Raw genomic sequence first — 17813 nt, forward strand, 5'->3', positions numbered from 1 at the left:
TGGGGTATTTCTGAAACAGGACTAACTATGTGTAGGTAACAGTTCAGGCTGGGTGATGAGTTCTTAGGGGTTCGTTGTAGTATTCCATCTTCCTTGTGTATGTATAAAATTTTTCATAGTGTATATATTAATAGGTAAACACTTCGTAACATATAAGAAGATTAACCAAAGAAAAGATGTATAGTAAGAAGTCTTGCTCTTATATTTGTCATTCCCACATTGGTAAAACCAAATTCCTCATTGGCCATTTGGACTAATCCTGGTTTTATTATAGTGGTGTATATGTAGCATTATTTTTCTGTGTACTTATACATTTGTAAATATTATTATTTTTTGCTTTGGATGTGTTTTAGTCAGCTTTTTCACTGCTGTGACTAAAAGACCTGACAAGAAAAATTTTAGGGGAGGAAAGTTTTATTTAGAGGCTCACAGTTTCACAGATCTCAGTCCATAGACAGCTGGCTCCATTCCTTGGGGCTTGAAGTAAGTCAGAACATCATGGTGGAAGAGTGTGGCAGAGGGAAGCAGCTCACATGATGATCGGATAGCAGAGAGAGAGAGAGACTCTACTCCCAGGAAACAAAATATATATCCCAAAGGCCCACCTCCACTGACCTACCTCCTCCAGCTACCCTACATGCCTTCAGTCATACTTAGTTAATCCCACCAGAGAATTGATTCATTAATTGATTGGGTTAAGGCTCTCATAACTGAAACATTTCTCCTCTAAACCTTCTTGCATTGCCTCAGACATGAGCTTTTGGGGGACACTTATTCTTTTTTGCATTGAGAAATAGAATTTCTATTTTTTTCTAAGGGATTGGCATTTAAAATTCAAGAGATTATTTATCTCTCTCTTTTTAAAATTTATTTTTCATTTTTATTTTTAACCTCACTTAAGTTTAATCTGTAACAATCTTCAAGGAATGAATAATTGTGTACCTATTTTATAAATGAGGAGACTGAAGCTTAGGAAGTATCTTCCCCAGGTTAGTGGATGAACCACTCTTGGAATAAAAAGTTGTCTTGCTGTCTTGTTTTGTAAAAGACAAGTAAAAAGAATAATCTAGTCTCCATCTTATCAATAATGGATATGCCTTTTTGAGGACAGCTGCTTTGCAGGCTTGTATCTAAAAAACCTATTGGTAGTGGCATTTTCAGCAAAACAGGAATATCTTCAGTAGCACTTGTGCTGCATTTTATTGTAGCTGATAAATTGAAAGAGAATACTATTTATATTACCTTCAAATACAGAGAATACGAAAGGTTCATTAAACTTTTAAAAAAAAAAATTTCTTAAGTTGTTGACAGATCTTTATTTTATTTATTTATATGTGGTACTGAGAATCGAACCCAGTGCTTCACACATGCCAGGGAAGTGTGCTACTGCTGAGCCCCAGCCCTGATTCATTAAACTTTTGATAACAGATACTTCAGTGGGAAAAGTTACTACTCTGCTGTTCAAGTTTTTCTAATTATTTAAACTGAATTCATCATGTTCTTACTAATTTATACATTTATATTCTTTCTGATACATTTTTCTTCTCCCTTTTCTGTGTTTAGATGCCCCCCACTAATGGATATTACTCTACACATGTTGAATGGATATCTTCTTGCATCTAAAGCTTACCTTAGTGCTCACCTGAAGGAAACAGCAGAGCAAGATAGGCCTTCCCAGAATAATACAATAGGTTTAGTTGGACAAACTGATGCCCCAGAAGTTACCAGAGAAGAGCTGAAAAATGCCTTACTGGCTGCTCAGGTAAATTTTACTAAAATAAAATTTTGGTCCAAAGGGCAAGGGCTTCTTTTCTAAATCAGTAAAATAGATAACATCTTGTGTCCTCTGTGTATATCAGTGACATATTGTGCCGTGCATTCCTTTTTTTTTTCTTTCTTTTGTTTTTTACACCTTTGTATTTTATTTTATTTGTTTTAATTAGTTGCACATGACAGTACAATGATCTTGACATATCATACATTTGAATTAAATGGGGTATAATTTCTCATTATTCTGAGTGTACAGGTTGCAGAATCACATTGGTCATACAGTCACGTATATACATACAGCAATACTAGTGTCTATTTTATTCTGCTGTTTCTTTTGTTACAGAATCTATTATAATGATGTGACCTTTGTTTTTGTATATTGGATGGACTGAAACCAAGAATAGATAAGATTTATATTTTAACAAAATATAAGGCTTTAACAGTTCAGTGGTTTATAGTTATCTCTTGAACTCATTCAACAAATATTTATTGGAAATTTATGTGCCAGAGACTGGGGATACCTTGGTGAAGAAGACAAAATCTTTGGTTATTTATTTCTTAAGAGCAAATGTTAGAAAAAGAAATTAAATATTGGAGAGAGTAAACAGTACATATATAGTAAAATGTTAGGCAGTGTTAAATATTATGACAGTATATGTAATTCATGTTTTTATTAGAAAAGTTTTATAACAATGTATAATTTTCCTGAAACTCTTAAGTAGTATTTTGTTTTTTGTTTTGGTACTAGGGATTGAACCCAGGGGTCCTTTATCATGGGGCCACATTCCTGGACCTTTTTATTTTTTATATTGAGACAGGATCTCTCTAAGTTGCTGAGACTGGCCTTGAACTTGCAGTCCTACTACTTTAGCCTCCTGAGACATTGAGATTACAAGTGTGCACCACCACACCCAGCTTAAGTTGTCATTTTTGAATAGTGCAATTTGAGGTTATCAAATTAGACATGCCTTTTAGTTTGAAATATATATTCTGAAACTTGCTCATTGGCAATAAGGGGAATTAGAAGTAATGATATGGGTGCACAATCTCTAGTGTGTGATATTGAAATAAAGTATTTTTCTAACTTAATATGACTATTGGTATGTTTTACTGTAGAAATATTAATATGTTTGCTTACAAGGTGATGCCCCACTTTCTTTTTTGGATATCCACACAACAGTACATTAAAAAGTTTCTAAAATAAATCTTTCCCTAAAAGTGAGGATAAGAGATTGAGGATTATAATAATTAATGTCTATATAAAACTTATTATTTTTAATTTTTTAGTTGTAGTTGGACACAATACCTTCATTTTATTTATTTATTTTTATGTGGTGCTGAGGATCCAACCCAGGACCTCGCACGTGCTAGGAGAGCGCTCTACCACTAAACCACAACCCCAGCCCCTATATAAAACTTAGGTTGTGTTAGTCTAAGTTATTTACACATATTATCACTTAACTTTTACAATCAACCTATGAGGTATGAAGTATTATTTTCATTTTCGCAAATGAGGAAAATGAGGCTCAGGTTAAGTGCTTTACTCAAGATTATGCATTTGGTAAATGGCAGAGTTAGGGTTTGTGTGTAGGCACTCTGGCTCCACAGACTGGAAACAAAATCAAAACAAAACAGAATATCAGAAACTGAAAATCCCTCAGCCACAGCACAGACTGTAAAGTGAGACTAACCTTATTTTATAATCATCAGGTTTTTAAACACTTAGCTCAGGTTTTCTTCTATCTCAGGCAGTGGCTGATTTCAGAGATGTACGTCATATATATTTTTCTCTCTTTTCTAAAATTCCTTCATCTAGATGAAGGTGATTATAGCTGTCCTTCATATGTAGTGGCCTCAAGTAGATCACCCCTTAAGCTGTTGTTCTATGAAATGACATTCAAGTTTGTAGGCTGAGGGCTGGGATTGTGGCTCAGTGGTAGCGTGCTCGCCTACCATGCATGAGCCCCTGGGTTCAAACCTCAGCACCACATAAATGTAAAATAAAGATATTGTATCCACCTAAAACTGAAAAATAAATATTTAAAAAAAAAAAAGCTTATAGGCTAAGCCACAGGGAGTTGTATAGGTAGATGGGATTATGAGGTATAATCTCTTGCAAAACTAGGGCCACTAAAGAGCATGTCTTCAAGTTGAAATGGAAAAGAGATATGGGAAGTGACTTAGGCATTAATTATTATTATTATTACTATTATTATTAATTTCAGAGAAATTAATTTAATTAATTAAAATTAAATTAATTAAATTAATTAATTTAATTTCCACATGAGAAAAAGAGGGCAATATAGTTCAGATCCTGGGAAAAGTAGGAGATAAAGAAGAAGAAAGGGATATTTTGATAGAAGTTATTTTGGGCTAGGGCCAGTTTTGGATGTCAGTGAATCAGAGTACCCCTCTAGTCCAAGTTCTTAAACTGGAGTCTATGGATCTGCCTTAGAAATATATGACCTCTGAGATTATGCATTGTGTTTGTTTATATATGTTATGGGAAGAAAGTATATAGTTTCATTTTGATTCTTAAGGGTTTCATGACCCTAAAGAAGTAAAAACCACTGCTCCATAAATCACTCACTTCTGTTCTAAAACGTACAGTTTGTGTATATTTTAAGAAACTACTTGTTTTGTAATTTCTGTTCATGTGAAAAGAAAAAACAGATAGGGTTTTGAAACCACCATTTCAAAAACTTCTTACCTTCATTCTGTTTCATTTGCTTTTAGGATAGTGCAGCTGTCCAGATTCTCTTAGAGATTTGTTTACCTACTGAAGAGGAAAAAGCAAAAGGTGTCAATCCAGACAGTTTGCTAAGGAATGTTCAAAGTGTCATTACCACCAGCACGCCAAATAAGGAAATGGAGGAAGGAGAAGATAATTTGCTCTGTAACCTTCGAGAAGTTCAGTGCCTTATCTGTTGTCTGTTGCACCAAATGTACATTGCAGATCCCAACATTGCTAAACTTGTTCATTTTCAGGTGTGTTTTCAAAGAGTTCCTATGTGGTTGAACTTTATATATATTGGGTGTTTTGAATACGAACTTAATAGAGGTCAGTTAGAAATTAGAGTAATATAAATGATCATAGTCCTTCACAATATAGAGAAAAATTCAAATTTTTATGATTTTTTTTCAACCTAATAAAGTATTCAAATAATTTATCTCTATTCTTGTTCATCAGAAAATTTTAATGCCAGGATACATGTAGGGCACTGTAGCTTTCTGAACATCTTTTGCAGAAAAGAAGTAAACCCTTCATTTATGTTTTTATCTAATTTATTTGACATAGTTATTTTTAACTTTTTCCCCTTTCTTGTTGAGATAGGGTTATCCATGTGAACTTTTGCCTCTGACAGTCGCAGGTATTCCATCTATGCACATCTGTTTGGATTTTATACCTGAGCTTATTGCACAGCCAGAACTTGAAAAACAGGTAATAAACATTTTTGAGCTTTAAGAAAATTTTGATTTAACTCTGGAATGTTCCTAATTATATAAAAACATTTTATAATTTTTAATACTTAAAATTTTTTCTTGAGAAATATGTAACATATTCGTTGGTGTTGTTGGTACATGCCTGTAATCTCAGCATCTTGGGATGCAGGAAGATCACAAGTTCAAAGCCAGCCTCAGCAACTTTATGAGGTCCTAAGCAATTTAGTGAGACTCTACTCAAACTAAAAATGAAAAGGGCTAGAGATGTGGCTCAGTGGTTAAGTGCCCCTGGGTCCAAAAAAAAGAGAAATATGTAACACTTGGATTTTATATTACAGATATTTGCTATCCAGTTGCTTTCCCACTTGTGTATCCAGTATGCATTACCAAAATCACTTAGTGTGGCGCGCTTAGCTGTAAATGTCATGGGAACTTTGCTGACAGGTTTGTAGACAGTCAACATCAATAACAAAAATTTCTAACATACATTAGTACATGTATTTTCTGAATTTAGTGACTCGGTTTTTTTTGTGTGTGCGTTAATGCGAAACAGTATGATGGAATATATTTCATTATTGGTTTCATTACACCATCTTTGTTTTATTCTTCTTTTCAAAAATTTTCTATTTAGAAATGTGATTTATTATATAGAAGAGATGAATAGGTAGGCAAATTGTATCTTTTATTTTGTGAATGAGTAAGAATACAGACTTACAGTAGACTAAATCTTCCAAATCTTGTAAATGGAAGTCAAATTTAGTTTGTGAATATAACTGTGTCAGTAGAAAACAAGCTATGATTTATTACACATGCTCAGGAGTTCCAGAAAAATATAATCATATGTATAAAGAACATATAAATATATTATTTGCTTTTTTAAGTTTTAAAACATATCCTAACATTTTTACCACTTTCGGGTTTGTAGAGTAAAATAGTATGAAAATAAACTACATTAAAATATGTGGACTGGGCTGTGCTTAGCATGTGTGAGGCACTGGGTTCAATCCTCAGTACCACATAAAAATAAATAAATAAAAGTATGTGTTCGTCTACAACTAAAAAAAATTTTCAAAACATATATGTGAACAATAATTCAATCCTTTAAAGTTATTTAATTAATTAAATTTAATTAAGTTAGTATTCTTTCTCTGTGTTCCCCAGGCTACTCTGTTCATTTTTCTTTTCATTTTATTTGCCTCATAATTATTTGTAATGGTTCAGAGTTTATATTACCTGAATTCAATCCCAGTTTCACCACTAAATGGCTGTGTGTGACTTGGAACAAGTTGTTTTTTTTTTTTTTTAAACTAAGGTTTAATTAAGTTTTCTCATATGTAAAATGGATATCATAATAGTACTTTCCTCATTCATAAAATTGTGAAAATTAAAAGAATGCAGGCAGTGCACTTATCATAGTGCTTGGGTACAATAAATATTTATATCTTGGATGTTTGACTAGATTGTGAGCTCTAACAGTATCTCTAGTATAGAATAGGGGCTTAGTTTGTTGTATAAGCTGTGTATGTAGAATTTATATTTGAAAAGTAAAAAAAATTCTATTTGATTTCTTTCCAACAGTTTTAACACAGGCTAAACGGTATGCTTTTTTCATGCCAACTCTTCCAAGTTTAGTGTCTTTTTGTCGAGCATTTCCTCCACTGTATGAGGATATTATGTCTTTGCTGATTCAAATAGGACAAGTTTGTGCCTCTGATGTTGCCACTCAGACAAGAGACATTGACCCAATCATTACTCGTAAGTGATAACTCACGTTCAGAAGTCATCTAAGTATTTTAAATGAGAAGGCAGATTACTTTCCAGATTTCTTGGCTTAATTTGTTTTTCTTTCTTTATGTGTTTTAGGTCTTCAACAAATAAAGGAGAAACCAAGTGGATGGTCTCGAATCTGTAAAGATCCATCTTACAAAAATGGATCCAGGGACACCAGAAGCATGGATCCTGATGTACAGCTCTGTCATTGTATTGAGAGTACAATAATTGAAATAATAAACATGAGTGTTAGTGGAATTTAAAAAAAAAAAATTGAAACAAAAAACAAAAAACGAAGCTGTTCACTGCATATATCCATCATGAATCTGCATCTTATAGCAGCTCTAAACTGAGTGGGAGCAGTAATGTCTTGGAATTGCTGAATTGATTCAGTTCAACATGAATACAATTTAGAACTCTCTGAGAATTATGCTTGCTTGTATTTGATTGGCACGTCTTTGGATCTACTTTGCTGGTATGTTTATGTTGTAGCTGAGCTTTTTTACCATTGGGAACATATTTAAGAAACTCATTACTGGAATGGGAATTTGGCCTTGTACTTAGCTTTTGAAGCAAAGAAAGACTGCCATGCCTTTAATTTAATGTTTCTCATAAAAATGAGTGTGTGGGTAGCCCTAGTGTTTTACCTGTGGGCTTGTAACAGAGTATGACAAAGATCAAAGGATGGGAGGGTGAAAAAGGGATTAAGCAAAGGGAGAATTCAGGAAAAATTAGGAGTTAAATATCCAAATAGAAATCCCAAGACTTGTAATAAAGTAATAGTAATGCAGGTTGATATTCTAGTTCTCAAGAAACAGTATTAAGGCTTTAAACAAAAGGCAAGTAGTTTCTGTAAGTGATTTCCATAGAATTACAGGTGATGATTTAAAGATTTCAAATATTTTCTTTAATTTTTACTAATGTATGAAGCCATATGTTTGAAGAGATACTTGAATAATTTGGAATTTGAAGATACTAGTTTAAAAGTGTTTACAGAAACATCTCTGTGCGGAGAAGAACCTGAAAGGAAGTCTCATTTATTTTATTTTTTACATTTATTTTTATAATGCTTTATTAACTTATCTAATTCTCAGAGATGGGAACATATATCAAATTAAAAGAAACTTAGAGCAATAAAACCCACTGGATTAAAGAGGTCTTGGTTTATCATCAGGATTATGATTCACATTTTCCTTTGAGAAGATCTTTGAGAAAATATTATACAGTGTTTAAACCTCAGGAAAAATTAAAATGTGGCAAATACTGTCTTGCTGAAGGATTTTTGCAGTTCTCTGTTAGTAACTCCCATTGATTAGGTAGGTACATTAAGAAAACCATAATCCACATTTTTCTTTTAAAAAAAAAAAATTAAGTGTCCATTGTAGAAGGTACTTCTCTTTGCTCTGTGGGATATACCTCAATTGTCCCCCACCCCAACCCACCCTGCCCTGGCTTGAAATAAGCCTTTTCACTGGTAAAAGAAGTAAGCAAGCTAATAAAGTGTTTTTTAAGGAAAGAAACTTAACTTCAAACCTTTTCACTAGCAAATAGTCACATCTCATTTTCCTTCTTTGTAAAATGGGGTTACTACTGGCCCTACCTCATAATGATATTCTCTAAAAATTAGTTTGTAGCTGTTTCCAATCATGGAGTGTATAGTATCATGCGTGATAGAATATTTGTAACTTTTTATTAGATGCTTAATGTAATTAAGTAATTTTGATGTGAAGAATAAAAGAGTATGATGAAAAAATACCACAAGAATTTTCATATTTTTAAACAAGGCAGTTTTGTAGTCTCATAAGATTAAATACAGCTGCTCCTGTTTTATTTTTAAACTGAGGCCTTGGAATATTTTGTGTGAATAGGTACCTCTTAGGACTTCAGAAAAGGTTGAAGTATGTTTTCTAACTAAATGCAGTGCACATTTTCTGGATTGATTTTTCAAAGATTGGTCAAAACCTGCTGTGTTAAAATAATAACATGCTGTTTTTCATCAGCTTTGTTGATGTTGATGTAAATAAATGTGTAAATATATTAGTAAATGTTAATATTCATGTATTTTAAGTTAAGGTTATAAAATTTGTCACAATGATTTTTTTTTATTCAAGTGAAAACAGATATGTGCAGCTATTTTGGATATTGATTTATAAACATTCATATTCTTTATCAAATGAACTTAGTTTTTGGTGTTTCATTCCATAATAGTTGTAACCCTGAAAGGAACTGAAGTCCAGGATTGCCTGGTTCCAGAACGTAGGTATATCACTTTGTTATGCCCCACACATTAAATGGCAATAAGAGGTTAGAGTTAATTGAAAGCCTTTGGAATTTAAGTCAGGAATATGAGAGTTAACCCTGAAGCAGTTACTTCAATAATTTGATCTTTTAAAAAATGGTAAGAGGAAAATAACAATCTGCAGTTTCTTTTAAGGATTTTTTAAGATAAATTATTCTTCATCCCTTTGTAATAGTAAATTACTCCTTTGTGCTTATCCATATGTATTTTCACATTACTAAATTCTTAACATTCAACATGGAGTCTGATTTTTTTCACTTTATAAGATATTTTTTCTTGCAAGTAGTTTAATTTTTAAAATAATTTTATTGGCTTCATAATTTATTTAATTGATATAACTATCTCCTAGAATGGGAAATTAATTTTTTTTTGGCAGTATTACAAATAGGTAAATAGTGTTACAAATTGAGGTATTACCACCTTTTTTTTCCTTTTACATTATGTCTTTGGGACACATTTCTGGGTCTGAGATTACTAGGTCAATGGGCATAATTTATTTATATGACAAGTTTTGTTATTTTGAGGATATGCAGTAAAACTGAACTGTGAATGTCTTCTGCTCCCTACTCCCAGCAAACCTCCCTCCCCAAACTAGTCATATGAATTTAAGAAACCCTCTCAGATTTTGCCTTTTTGGGATAATAGTATTTGAGTTAAGTGTAGGTTACACAGATTTTTTCCCCCCAGTACTGGGAGTCGAACCCAGGGGTGCTCTACCACTGAGTTATGCCTCCAGACTTTTGAGACAGGAAACTTTGAGATCCTCCTACCTCAATCTTTTGAGTAGCTGGAGTTACAGGTAAGCACCATACAGAATTTAAACAAAGAACAATAAATAATTTTGGCGAGATCAAGCCTAACCCCCTACCTCGACGAAACTGAATTGTACATGGCAAAGAATACACTGGTTTTAGGAAGGATGGAAAGCAAATAAGCGTTAAAGTAAATAGAAGTGATTTATCTGTTGCTGGAGACTTTGGAGAGCATTATCTCTGGCAGATTCTATCATCCGGGAAAGCCTTGATTTTGAAACTGCCAATTGTCAGAATCTTTTCGCCTAGTTTGGTTCAATAGTCTAGCAATTCCGTTTTTTTTTTTTTTTTTTTTTTTTTTTTTTTTAATACTATGGCTCCTGTAAAGTTGGGAGATTCAAATCGAGCGGCACCAGAGAAGAGCTTGGCAAGGCTTAGAAAGATGTATCCTCTCTTTGGTTTACAGACCTTCAAATGAGCGTTAGTTTCCAGGGGATTGGCTGCACGGCTAACCCCTATCAATTTGAAAAGATGATCGAGAAGGCGATTTTTCTTTAAAGAAACCCCTGGGGTTTACTCCAGTCCACTCTTCCCTACGGTGGCTGCTTTCTGGCGCCTCCAAGTACTTTGGGCCGGTTTTATTTCGGAGGTTTCCATTGGGTGCTAAGAGTTTCCACCCCCTAACCCCTCTCTGGGATTGGCTACTTGCTTTCCGGTCTTGGCGGGTGATTGGTTGTGTGAGCTCTCTCGGCGATTGGGTGTTGGAAGTCAAGGGGGTGGGAAGCGGGAACTCATTCGGAGTTGTGCTGAGAGGACTGAGAACTGGAGCCGGGAAAAGGTAAAGCGGCTGGAACTCGCTACACACCAGGGACTAGTAGTCTGCGAGGAAAAGAGAGAATTAAGGCTTGCGCCATTTTTTCTCTGCTAGGAGGTCTGCATTATTTGCTCTCAAAGATGTTATCCTCCCCGCCATGAGTTGGAGCCCAGTCCGCGTTGCTTCTGTTTCCCCTCAGCACAGGCATGTCTGCGGGAAGTCTGGGGGAAGGGCGCCAAGCAGGGTTCCTCTGCCAAGGTCTTGGCAGCCTCTCCCGCTCTCCTGGGTGGACCAGATCACCTAGGCCGCGGGACCTCAGTTGGCCGCGGGAGGTAAGGGGAAGGGAACCCATCCTTACCTCCTTGGAGCACAGGCATGACGTGAGCCCTGGGCCCTGTTTGCCTCTTGGCGGGAGCCTGAACGGTTGGTTTGTCCTTTATGCTGTCGGTAGGGGAAGCTGCTTCTTTATGAGACGAATGTTGCCACAGCCCGTCCAGGGATGTGGTTGAATAGGCCTGCGTCTTGATTTAGATTGATGTTCGATTGCACTAAACCTCATCCTCAGAGCCTCACAGATGGAATCACAGAATCCTTTCCACAGAACTGGAAAATGCAGTGATTCTTAACTTCTCTTGAAACACAAACTGGTGAAGGCTGTTTCTGGCTTCATAATAGCTATTTTAACTATCTCCATCCCCAAGTTGAATTTAACACTTTTTTCACGATTGCAAAAATTTCTTAGTTGATAAAAGAGAGAGAGAGAGAGAGAGAGAGTGTGTGTGTGTGTGTGTGTGTGTGTGTAAATGTATATAATTTCCCCCTTTTTTGGTTTCTGTAGGATATATGAATTGGAAGAGAGATCTATGAACTTTCTCTTCAGAAAAATGCAATCATGCAGAGGAATTTCTGCATGCAATTTTAAGAGGTTACATTCTCAGAATAACATCTATGGATTCTCGGTTAAGAAAGTGGTTTAAGAGGGATGAGGATTAAAGTAAATCATATCTCTTTCAGATACTGTGGGTTATGCACATTCTATCTTGGCTAATTTTCACGAACAAACAAGGTTTGAGAAAGAGGTTAAGTGATTCACATACTGGAATTCAAACTTGGATTTGCCTTACTCAAAGGCCTATCTTCTTTCCATTATAGTTTACTGACCTTTAAATAAGAATTATTGAGTACCTGCTATGTCTGAAGGCACTTTCTCCCTGGCAACAATTTTTAAATTAGGGATTTTTAGAGACATGGATCTTTGACCAGAAAAGTGAAAAGACATGTTAAAGATAATTTATCTGAGAACTTTCAGGACCTCATTTAGAATCTATGCTTCCTGAAACCTGGTCCACAGCTTTTCCCTTCTAATTGGAGAACTTCAGGATGAGGAAACAGGAATAGAATAGGAGAAAAAGAGTGGTGCTATGGAATTGGAGAAAGTTGCCTTAGGAACCTATTGGTAGATTGATTATAACAATATAACCAAAATAAGAATAACAATTATTAAGTTATGTATTATGGGTTAGATATTGTTACTATCTTTATTTTATGGATGAGGATATCAAAGTCTAGAAAGGTAAACCCTACAATCACACAATGAATACATGGTAGGTTAGAGATACAAATCCAGATTTGTCAGACTTTTTTCTTTTTTAGGTGATACTGGGGATTGAACCAAGGGGTGCTCTACCACTGAGCTGTATCCCCATCCCTTTTGTTTTATTTTGAGACAGAGTCTCACTAAGTTACTAAGGGTCTTGATAAGTTGCTGACCTTGAACTTCTAATCCTCCTGCCTCATCTTTCTGATGATGTAATCTTGGATTACAGGCATGTGCCACCATGTCAGACCTGTCACTCTTAAAACATGTTCTTGACCACTGATTTGATTATAAGTATAGGAAATTTATTTTGCTTCCCTTTGTTTTGTTTATGCACTTACTAATCCACAAATCCCAGTTTTTATTTCTAGACTTCTGTTTTACTGTTGGGTGTCTGGTTTTCTTAGAATGACACTGTTTCGATATTGATTTTCATTTCTGTTGCAGTTAGGAATCTAAAGTAAACAAGAAAGCAGGATGTCCTCAATGTGGTCTGAATATACAATTTGCGGAGTGAAGATCAAATTTCCTTGTAAAGCTTACCCATCACAGCTTGCTATGATGAATTCTGTAAGTGTTTTTCAGCAGTTAAGTCTTTTAGATATAGATACTTATGGTTTGTAACATAATACATTGAGTATGTGACTATAGTCATATTCTCAGATAGTGTTTAGGTAGATAATATTTGCTGGGTTCATTTGGAAAAACACCTAACCTTTGGGAAAATTAATATTGATCACTACTGAACTGTATATGACTATAGTTAGTATGCAGGGAAGAACTTTCTGAAGAATGTCCTCAGCTCATTTGGAATTTCTATTTAATAAATTAATGTTTTCTACAGAAAACATTGTCTTTTACAAATAATATTTTTCTTTACAGTATAGTATCTAAGTATCTGTGCAAGATTAGTTCTAAGACCTCCTTCCTATACCAAAATCTGCAGATTATATATATATTCTTATATATTATTAATTATTATTATATATTATTATATATAAAACAGTGCACTATTTGCATATATCGGTACATTTAATCTCTAAATCACCTATGCCTAATACAATGTAAATACTGTGTAAATAGTTGTTTTATGAATATTTTTGATTTGCTGTTTGTTCAATCCATAAACACAGAACATGTATACAGAGGCTGATTATATTTTAATTATCTAGAAAATTAATACACACATTTGAGTAAATCAGCTTTCTAGCTTTTAAATCTTAATATTTGGTCATATTTACCCTATATCAGATTATTAATATTCTGAATTTGTTCTTTGTGTTTCCAATGGTTTTAGAATTTTCTTCTGGGGCTGGGGATGTGGCTCAAGCGGTAGCGCGCTTGCCTGGCATGCGTGCGGCCTGGGTTCAATCCTCAGCACCACATACAAACAAAGATGTTGTATTCGCCGAAAACCAAAAAATAAATATTAAACTTCTCTCTCTCTCTCTCTCTCTCTCTCTCTCTCTCTCTCCTCTCTCTTTTAAAAAAAATAAAATAAAATCTAAAGTTACTGGACAAATATATTTTTCCAGTGTTTTTTAAAAAAAAAAGAATTTTCTTCTGGTGGTACTGGGGATTGAACTCATTGGTGCTCTACCACTGAGATATATCTCCAGTGCTTTTTTTTTTTTAATATTTTTTTTTTGTAGTTGGACACAATACCTTTATTTTATTTATTTATTTATTTATTTATTTAATGTGGTGCTGAGCATTGAACCCAGGGCCTTGTATGTGTGAGGCGAGCGCTCTACTGCTGACCTATAACCCCAACCCTTCCAGTGCTTTTTTTAAAAAAATATTTTTTAGTTGTAGTTGGACACAATGCCTGTATTTTTATTTATTTATTTCTATGTGGTACTGAGGATCGAACCCAGAGCCCCGCATGTTCTAGGTGAGTACTCCACCACTGGGCCACAACCCCAGCCCCTCTCCAGTGCTTTTTTAAAAAATTTTTTAGTTGTTGATGGACCTTTATTTAATTTATTTATTTATTTTACTTATTTATATGCAGTGCTAAGAATTGAACCCAGTGCCCCACAAGGCAATTGCTCCGCCACTGAGCTACGACTCTAGCCCTCCACCACTGAACTACAACTCCAGCCCTCCAGTGCTTTTTTTTTTTTCCTTTTAAAACAAATTTTTTTAGTTGCAGATGGACACAATACCTTTACTTTCTTTATTTTTATGCAGTGCTGAGAATTGAACCCAGTGCCTCACACGTGCAAGGCAAGCACTCTACTACTGAGCTAAAATCCCAGCCTCCTCCATTGCTTTTTTATTATTATTTTTACTTTCTAGTGTTTTTAAAATTTTGAGACAGGGTCTTGTTAAATTGACCATGCTGTCCTCTAACGTGCAATCCTCCTAGCTCAGCTTTCTGAATTGCTGAGATTACAGGTATGTACTTGTGCCCAGAGTTTTTATAAGATGTAGCTCTGTTGATTGTTAATCCATTTTAATTGTGGCATGGCATTTCATTGCATGAATATATTAGAATTTATCTCTCCATTTTCCTATGGGCATTTAGGTTGTTTACATTCTTTTGCAATAAGCAAGCAATGCTGCTATGAACTTTTATGTGTTCATATAGAAAAGGTTTGGGTTATATAATAGGACTGGATTTTGGCATCTACAACTTTACTACAAAGTGTTAATTTTTTTTACAAAGTGGTTGTAACACTTTGTATAAAAGTATCTTCCATTATTTTCATCAAAGATATTCATAGGTACTAATGTATTTCAATTTTATAGAAATGATTGGTGCTTGTATAATTGAAGGATAAATTGTTTTTTTCATTTCTTCTTTTGTGCTTGGTATGCTTATAAATCCAAAATAATTTTAGGGAGAGGTATAAAGGAATAAAGTCTAGTTTTAATTAAATATTGGTTCTTCCTTGTGCTATTCTTATGTTCCATGGAATTCTTCTTGCTGTTTATTTGTACTTCTTTTTTTTTAAAGAGAGAAAGAGAGAATTTTTTTTTTTAATATTTATTTTTTAGTTTTTTGGCAGACACACATCTTTGTTTGTATGTGGTGCTGAGGATCGAACCTGGGCCTGAGGATCGAACCCGGGCCACACGCATGCCAGGCGAGTGCGCTACCGCTTGAGCCATATCCCCAGCCCTATTTGTACTTCTGATAGAGAAACCTAATAAAGTAAAATGTTTATTGACTTTTTTCTTTTTCTTTCTTGTTTTTTTTTTTTTGTGGTGCTGGGGATTGAACCCAAGGCCTTGTGCATGGGAGATAAGCATTCTACTAACTGAGCTATATCCCTAGCCCTGTTTATTGACTTTTTATTGGTTTCTTTATCTGTAGATTGTCAGAGGATTAAATGGTAGTCAACATTGTTTGTTGGAGAGCCCCACAGGAAGTGGAAAAAGCTTAGCCTTACTTTGTTCTGCTTTAGCATGGCAACAATCTCTTAATGGTAAGTAATTGCTTGATATCTTCAGATTGCTTATTGAGATCTGAAAAATATATGATAAAGTACTATATTCAGACTGAGTCAGCCATGTTCTAGGTAATTTAAACAATCTCTATTAAGGTGTTTCTTTCCTTTTTTTTTTTTTTTTTGTGTGTGTGTGTGTGGTGCTAGGGATTGAATCCAGGGCCTTGTGCATGCGAGGTAAGCACTCTACCATCTGAGTCACATCCACAGCTCCTAAGGTGTTTTTTAATAATAAGTTCTATATCTTTCAAAAGAGTTTCAATATAGCAAATATGTTTAATCCTAAAAGAATATAATTTGTCCTTTTATTTGATGATTAGAGTACATAAGGGCTAGGGATATAGCTCAGTTGGTAGAGTGCTTGCCATTCATGTACAAGGCCCTGGGTTCGATCCCCAGCATCACAAAAAGAAAAAGAAAAAGAGTACATGAGTATTTTGGATGCCTAGAGTCATTGTGAAAATAATTTTTTGATAATTGGCTTGTAAAAAATTCAAGGGGTGAAGCTGTCATAATTCTAATATTGTTGGGTTTTTTGAGTAGATCCTCTAATATATTTGCTTATCTGACTTTCATAACATTAGAACATGGAATACATAAAAACAATTCTAGTTGATCTAACTACTTGTTTGGATATTAGGTGAGCAGAGGTTTATTGTATTATTTGTATGAATTCATAGTATTTCCTATTTTACTTTATTTGCTAACAAAATGCTTATTAATATTTACTTTTATGAAAATGTTATAATCTTCTTTTGAAGATTATATAATTTTCAAAGATTATATAATTCAAGATGCAGTAATGAATACATCTGGGATGAAAGAAAAGTGACCACAACACTCGGAGTGATCAAGAGATCTTGATTGCAACAATGCGAAAAAGAAGAAAGGAGAGAGAGTGCGCAAGAGAAGAAAGTGAGAGAAGAAAGAGAGAGAGCGAGCTTGAGAGAGAGAAAGAGCGTGTGTCAGAGAGGAAGAGAGAGAGAGAGCAAGAGAGAAGGGCCCAGCAGGAGGGAGTTTTTATAGCCAAAATCTCATGGGGTCTTTGGGTCTGCAAGCTGGCTTGTTGGTGTATAGTGATTGGATCATACAGTAGTTGCTAAGGGTGCCATCTTCGGCCTTCAGGCAGACAAGGCAAGTGTCAGATGTGGGTTTCCGTTGCACCAGATAGGTGGGAGTCGAGTGTTCAGCCTTGAGTGAGTTTGAGTGTTCAGACTTGATGCAAACAGATGATAAAGGACCAGACAGAGGTGGGGTTGAGTCCCTGGGTTATCCTGCAGCTAACATTCGTTCAGCCTGCCCTGCAGACAACTTAGTTCAGCCTGCCTTGCACCTAATATGAGGTACCTAACTAGATGGTTTTGACCTAAAGTTTTAGGAGAATTTGGAGTTAACCTCGGGTGTATATGTATATAGATAAATCTTCAAAAGGAAATGTTTGTATTACTGACAAGATGTTAAAAAGTAAATATATTATAACCTTTGGATTATCCATGTTGATTTCTACTAATGTTAATCTTTGGGGAGAAAATGAGATTATTAGCCAGCTGTGGTGTTGAAAGCCTGTAATTCAACTGGCTCAGAAGGCTGAGGCAGGAGGATCACAAGTTCAGAGTTACCCTCAGCAGCTAAGTGAGGCTCTAAGCAGCTTTGCAAGACCCTATCTCAAAATGAAGGAAAAAAAAGTGCCATTACCCTTATGTGTTTACATTATTATTTAGGGTACTGAACTTTGAGATTCTTCATTTAGCGAAATTGTAGTAATTGAGAATATGCTTCAGAGCCAGGCATGGTGGTGGTGCTTGGGAGACTGAGGTAGGAGAATTGCAAGTTTGAAGCTAGCTTGGGTAACTTAGTGAGACCCTATCTAGAATAAAAATTTGAAAGGACTGGGGATGTAAGCTCAATGATA

General features: G+C 34.9%; 2 protein-coding genes across 4 annotated transcripts in view; both read left to right on the top strand.

The window, feature by feature from the left end:
• Positions 1–9005, top strand: part of Ints2 (integrator complex subunit 2) — a 50825-nt gene extending 41820 nt beyond the window's left edge. For 2 of the 3 annotated variants that reach the window (XM_076869304.1, XM_076869305.1), the window contains exons 20-25: positions 1564–1762; positions 4507–4758; positions 5105–5212; positions 5553–5658; positions 6793–6969; positions 7078–9005. In XM_076869304.1, coding sequence (XP_076725419.1) covers positions 1564–1762; positions 4507–4758; positions 5105–5212; positions 5553–5658; positions 6793–6969; positions 7078–7247 — 1012 coding nt within the window. In that variant the 3' untranslated portion in view covers positions 7248–9005. The remainder of the gene's footprint in view (positions 1–1563; positions 1763–4506; positions 4759–5104; positions 5213–5552; positions 5659–6792; positions 6970–7077) is intronic. The other variant, XM_076869306.1, reaches the window with a different exon arrangement.
• A 3918-nt stretch (positions 9006–12923) lies between these two features.
• Brip1 (BRCA1 interacting DNA helicase 1) overlaps positions 12924–17813 on the top strand; it is a 147018-nt gene continuing 142128 nt past the window's right edge. Inside the window, exons 1-2 of the mRNA XM_076871369.1 lie at positions 12924–13016; positions 15769–15880. Coding sequence (XP_076727484.1) covers positions 12924–13016; positions 15769–15880 — 205 coding nt within the window. The remainder of the gene's footprint in view (positions 13017–15768; positions 15881–17813) is intronic.

Source organism: Callospermophilus lateralis, chromosome 11 (genome assembly GCF_048772815.1).
Source record: "Callospermophilus lateralis isolate mCalLat2 chromosome 11, mCalLat2.hap1, whole genome shotgun sequence".
NCBI classification, from domain to species: Eukaryota; Metazoa; Chordata; class Mammalia; order Rodentia; family Sciuridae; genus Callospermophilus; species Callospermophilus lateralis.